At 39.7% G+C, this 6,835-nt stretch overlaps 1 protein-coding gene across 1 annotated transcript; it reads right to left on the bottom strand.

Annotated features, from left to right (window-relative positions):
- Nucleotides 1–3,300: 3,300 nt before the first annotated feature.
- On the bottom strand, nucleotides 3,301–5,888 carry LOC107621271 (uncharacterized). The gene is made up of 4 exons (XM_088495137.1): nucleotides 5,273–5,888; nucleotides 4,197–5,189; nucleotides 3,799–4,118; nucleotides 3,301–3,654 (listed from the first exon to the last, which is right to left on the bottom strand). The coding sequence occupies exons 1-4, from the start codon at nucleotides 5,886–5,888 to the stop codon at nucleotides 3,301–3,303; spliced, it is 2,283 nt and encodes a 760-aa protein (XP_088351263.1).
- Nucleotides 5,889–6,835: the final 947 nt, after the last annotated feature.

Here is a 6,835-nt window from a genome sequence, read left to right on the forward strand (position 1 = left end):
AAAACTTCAGCAAGGTTCGAGGAAACATGTTTTTGGATCTAGATTCTCAATCCTTGGCTCGCTCGTTCACAGATCCATCTAAAATAACATGAAACATATATTATAGGAGTTGAATGAGTATGGTTCATGAGCAAAACCAAAGTTACTTTAATGTTAGTATCATACACCACGTGCTAAAATGGTTGAACTATACAAATGGATTTGGTACTCCACGTGTTCCAGTCTCCGCATTAACAATGCTCAACCAATCAAGTGGTGCAATCATTGTGTTATGTTTTTTTGTTGTGGTAACAATTCTCTTTGATGAAGAATGGTGATACCGTGATATATATATATATATAGTTGAGAGGGGTCTTAGGCATTTTTGGTAGGATGTAACCAAACCCAAGTAATTTGTAGTAATTTTTTCAGAAATTAATTTGTAAATGGATTAGAAAATGGTAAATTGGTAAAAAATGGATGCACAGTGTGTTATGCATGAATGTGGAGCTGACATTTATTAGAGAGCACAAAACGCAAGTAACGTTTTGGCAGGGACGAAAAACAAGAAAGAGAAGCACGCTGCAAAACTCAACCTGCATTTGGCAGGCCCAGGCAATCAAAGAACGAAACGTGGCTTTGTGTCCTCTGCATGAAAACAGCTTTATTTTTGACCAGTTTTGGAGAAGGCAAAACGCAGATTGCGTTTGTCAGCCTACCAAAGCAAATCGGAGGTTACGTTTGGCTGCCACCTTAACTGCATGTGTGACACGCGTCATGGAGGATGGTAAATTTGTTTATAAAGACGAAAACCAAACGCAGATAGGAGTAACGAGAGTGAAACGAGAGTAAAAGAAAAAAGTTGAAGAAGTGAAAGTGAAGAAGTGTGGGAAAAGTGGGGGAGAAGAAGAAGAAGTTTACGGTAAAGGATTAAATAATGGTTCGTAATTTTACCAAACTGGAGGAACACATTATTGAATATCTTGATCATCCTCAATGGGTAAATATTTTTTTTATTTTGATAGTGTTATTGTTAATTTTAATATTATTATTATTGTTATTATTATTATTATTATTGTGATTACTGTAACTGTTGTTGCTATTATTATTAATGTTGTTATTGTTATTGTTATTATTATTATTAATATAATTATTTTTTAATAATAAAAAATACTGTGTAATAAATTTTTTATTATCTTTAATAAATTTGTTATTATTTTTTAATTATTTATTTATATTTTTTATCATACGACTAGTCGTACTGTCTAATAAATTAAAAAAATAAATTAAAAATTTGTTATTATTTTTAAATAATTTATTATTAATTATTATGATACAGTTGTGTAAATATATTATTAATATTTTCTAATAATAAGTTATTAATTTTTATAATAAAATATTAATATTTTTTAATAATAAATAAATAATACTGTGTAATAATAGTAATAAATTGCGCGACGATGGTATTCCACTTGCGCGATGGTATTGGCTTTTATCGTTATTGTTATTGTCATTATTATTATTATTATTAATTTGTTACTCCTACTAATATTGTTATTCTATTTTTTGTTAGGTGGAGTCATTGGCGCCGACATACTAGATATACACGGCAGCCTACTGCGCATTTCAGGCGAGGACTGGACGACATGGGAGTTGACGGTGTAAGTTGTAACCATTAATGTTCAATGTTTTTATTCAAAAGAATAGTTTTTCTAATCGGCCTCTTGGTAACTAATGTGCAGTTTACATAGTCGCCTTTAGTGTCATTCGAGTGCATAGAATGGCACCCAACAGACTAAGTTAGACGACAGTTCGGGATGCAACAGCTTCCACCAGGCCCGGCGTTCGACCTTGGTCGTGATCACTACAAGCGCTTGACAGGGGCACAGAGCCATGACTAGGGAGAGATTTACAGTCAATGGGTTAACAGATGGAGATTTGACCGCTATAACACATTACAGTTAGGCGAGGAGATTATTGACTTTCATCCTCTCCCAGTGCACTACGAGTGGTACACACAGCAATATGGGATTCACCTACGTCTATCGGATAGAGTTGCAGGTGAAGAGGTCGGCGCTGATGAACCACAGCAGCAACAGGAAGAACCAGCTAGCCCTCAGCAGCAAGTCCCGCCTCATGAGCAGCAGGAACAAGTATTATTATTAATTACTAGTATTATGATGATTATTATCAACGTTTAGGGTTATAAATTGTTATCAGTAATTACTATTAATTGTATTTAATTAATAATTAGGTCCCGGCATATGAGCACCAGGTTCAGATGCCGGCATATGCCCAGCAATTTCAGGATTCAGCGTATGCCCATTAGTTTCAGGATCCGGCATATGCCCAGCAATTTCAGGATCCAGCGTATGCCCATCAGTTTCAGCATCCGGCATATGCCCATCAGTTTCAGGATCCGGCATATGCCCAGAAGTGGCCGGCATATCAGCAGCAGGCAGCATATATACCGGAACCACAGCCGCCTCAGGCACCTGAGCCTTACATACCACAGCTGGTGATTCCAGCCGAGGGTCACTTTAGTCCGTTTGGTGGATCTGACACCATCAGCTTCTCTCAGGTCCTGATAGATACAGATTTTCTATCCCCGCCGCCACCGCAGGAAGGGCCTGCTACATCTCAGCATTCTGGTGGTCGCCGCGCCACTTCAGGTCATGCTAGTGACTTCGACTTTGATGATCCGACCGGTGATATAGATCCGCCCGATCCTTCCGCACCACCACGCGGTCAGTTGTTTGATTTGAATGAGTACCCGGAGCGGGAAGAGGGAGACTTAGGATACGACTTGCAGCACTGGTATGATCTTGGTGGAGCGAGTGCTCCGAGGATGAGCGGCTCCGGTTTGTATGACACTGGTGGTGCGAGTATGACAGATTTCAGTGGTCCTGAAATTGGCAGTGGGGTTGACACCGGTGTGTCGCAGGGTCATCCGTATAACTTACGGACACAGACTGCGCCTCCGGACAAATACACCCCATCCTTGTATGCGAAGAAGGCACCGAGGAAGTAGTCTGTTCTAGTTGATATTGTATTCAGCATTGTATTCAGATTTGTATTCAGTGTCATATCTTATATTTAGATGATTGTGTTCAGTTTTATTATTATGACAGATTTAGCTTTGTTCCAGTGTAACTCTGTTTGGATCAAAAATGTTTGTTCTCTAAAAAGTTAAACACCGAGGTTAAAAACTTTATTTATTATAAATTGTTAACTAGGTTAAAGTACATGACGAGCTTACAAAAAAAGTAACATATAATTGTAAAGTAGGTCATAACAAAGTTACATTGAAAAGCTTAACCACTAATGACCTCCAGCGGAGCTTGGACCTGCGCGCTGAGGACATCGACTGCGGCTATGTTCCTCGCGTCCACATGTAGTGCACCGACGAGGACCACGCATATCACGCGAATCCATCTCATTCAAGTAGCGAGTTGACTTCGGTCTTCCTTTCGTCGCGCGCCTCAATGTCCAGTTGGTGATCACCTTCGCTCCTTTGTATCTATCCCACGTGGAGGGGTCACCTATCGGAACGAACTCGCCTCTATACACCTTGCAAATTTCAGACATCTTGTACGCATCGTGCACGTACACTTGCCAATCAAGATGTTGGTTGGCGCAACATGCAAGCACGTGGCGACATGGAAGTCGCTCGACCTGGAAATGGCCACAGTCGCAGTGTCGTTGCGCAAGGTTAACAGTGTAAATGGTACCATCTTACATTTCGCGAACCTCAATCTCGTTGCGCCTATCGAACCGGTTGACCACAATGTTTCCTGCACGTCAAAAGCTTTCCTAAACTCTCTTCGTTGCAAATTCTGAATACATGAATCTGTTGCGGCGACGCTCATGAGCCTCGGTACTCTTCCGAGTGAACAACTCATTCAGCCGATAAAAAGTTGACCGGACAAGGGCAGTTACAGGAAGGTTCCGTGCACCCTTTAGGACAGAATTTATGCACTCTACCAAGTTTGTCGTCATATGTCCCCAACGATGACCACCATCGAATGCCAACACCCATCTCTCAACACCGATCTCATCACACCATTGAGTATATGCATCACCCCGCTCTTTAAGCCTTTGGTAGTTTTTGTTGTACTCCTGCTCCGTCCTAGAATAGCCTGTTGAACAAACCATTTAATCATAAGCAAATGCCACAAATTTACTATGAATAGAACCATAACAGCAATTTGAAATACTTGTATTCACCACGAGTTTATGTAAATATGGAGCCTTGAACCTCCTTAAGAAGTTGGACCCGATGTGCCTGATGCAATACATGTGCCACTCCCTTGGTGGTGACCATACACCGCTACTGCGAGCTATTGCAGCATCGATGGAGGTATGGCGGTCAGAAATAATACCCACACCATCAATGGTAACAACATATCTCCGCAAATTGGTTAGGAAAAACTCCCACGCGTCTGCTGTCTCGCCTTGGACAATCGCAAATGCAATAGGCACAATGTTTTGATTCCCATCTTGTGCAACCGCTACCAGAAGTGCTCCTTTATATTTTCCGTACAGGTACGTGCCATCAACCTGCACCAGTGGCTTGTAGTGTTTGAATGCTACAATACACGGATAGAAGCTCCAAAAAATGCGGTGTAGAACTCTTACACCTTGAACCTCCTCACTCTCACGGTAAACGGGGAGCGTTTTAATTTGAACACGAGACCTTGGCATCTTCACTGTCATTGCTTTCAACCATACTGGCAGAGTCTGGTAAGAAACTTCCCAATCACCAAAAATTTTTGCGACAGCTTTCTGCTTTGCCAACCAAGCCTTGCGGTAACTCACAGTATAGTTGAACTTGCCTTGAACTTCTGCAATAACAGACTTCACCTTTATCGAGGGGTCTGCTTCGACCAACGGCCTAATGGCATCTGCAATTGTGTCTGAGCCCAACTTGACATGATCTTGTGAAATCGTGCCCATGGTGCACGTGTGCTTGTATCTCCTGATCTCCCAACAAGCTTTTTTTCGAATCAAGCTAGCTCGGATAAGCCAGTCGCACCCTGCACCATATCCCTTGCATTTCGCATAGAATGTCTGTGGCTCAGACTCATACACAGTGTAATCAACTCCTCTAGAGATGGTGTAGCTTTTGATTGCAGATATCACCGACTCTCTTGAACCAAATTCTATTCCGACACTAAACTCGCCATCTTCCGCCGCAACGTTGGCTTCACCTACGACATGCGCACCGCCATCAGTCAGACAAGGCAAATAAAATAAGCACTATAGAAAACTTCAGTTAATAATTATGACATACCTATATTCGCATACTCAGGAAATTCCGGAGCATGCATGACTTCGAGATCTAGAGTCCGCATAAAGGACGGAACACCAAACGGGTGCTGACTTACAATCGCATTTGCTTCATCTTGCACCGCCGGATTACCTGCCAAGTCTCCGTCATTGTTTTCGTCATCGACTTCATAGTTAGCTTCGAATTCGTCTTCACTGTCATTATTATCTTCTTCCCAATCTATATCCCCGAGCTCATCAACATTGATCTCGTCGCCGACCATACTCATCCCCGACTGCTGTTCAAACTCAACGTACAGCTCTATCATCGGCACGTGAGATCGGGTTTGTTGATAAATATACAACATCTGCTGCATACTAGCATCGTCAGTGATGGGCATTATTTGAAACTGTATTAACCCACCAAATACTTGCACAGGACTTCTGTATAAAAGATTGCTCACCCTTTTCAAAATGTGGCTTTGAATGTTATTACAAAGACCATTTTGCAACTCGACAAAACCCATGGTACATGGAATGGCAAATGACAACGGACATTCACGAACAAAAGTCACTCCTTCATGTGTGTTTGTTATAACCTCACCGTTATAATATACTCGCAAGTTTGCAACACCTTCCATAACTTCAGCCTTAACTAACTCTATTTTTTTGACACAGTTATCTGCCAAAAAAATACCCCACTAAGGACTTTATGCAAGAAATAACAAGAGGAGAAGTGAAGATGAAGATGAACATCACCGGACTTCATATTTATAGGCAAACTTGTGGATTTAAATATTATTTTGTGTACAAAACGCAACCTGCGTTTTGGGGCTTCCAAGAAAAAATTTCTAACACTAACAAAATGCAACCTGCGTTTTGTGGGCTTCAAAATTTTTTTTTCTTTTTCTAACTTAGTAAAACGCAACTTGCGTTTAGTATTAAACTGGAAAAAAAAAAAAAGAAAAACCCAAAACGTAAGCTACGTTTGGTGTATTTTAAAATTAAAAAAATAAACAAATACAAAACGTAAGTTATGTTTTGTCTCTGACCCATAACAGTGCAATATTTTGCTATGCCTCCATTTCATGGTGTTACACCATGAGCTTCTCCATTTGCAAAAAAATGAGCCTACTTTTTTCTTTTGGAAGAAAAACTATTATTTAAAAAAATGGTAGCTAGTAATGAGTCACGCTTTTTATTTTTTGTGTGAGAGAAATAGAGATGTATCACAAAATCTTGTGAGGAGAGAAGTGTTTTACATTGCTGTGGGTTACACAAATCGAAGGTATCAATTTGTTTGTATTATTTTGTTTTTTCAACAAACAATCACAAATTAGACGGTCCGATTTGTGTCTTTGAAAATTAAAAAAAAAAATAATATTAAAATCGGACCATCCAATTTTTATTTTAAAAAATAAAAAAATTTAAAAGTATAAATTGGACCTTTCGATTTATAATTTTTTTTTAAATAAAACGGATTGTCCGATTTAAATATTATCAATTAAAAAAAACGCCATATCAAAAAAAAAAATCTAATCTTCTAATAATCAGAAATTATTTTCTTTATGGACTGCGTGTTGGTGTA

The sequence above is a fragment of the Arachis ipaensis genome, chromosome B10, assembly GCF_059453495.1.
Source record: "Arachis ipaensis isolate K30076 ecotype BB chromosome B10, ASM5945349v1, whole genome shotgun sequence".
Lineage (NCBI taxonomy): Eukaryota > Viridiplantae > Streptophyta > Magnoliopsida > Fabales > Fabaceae > Arachis > Arachis ipaensis.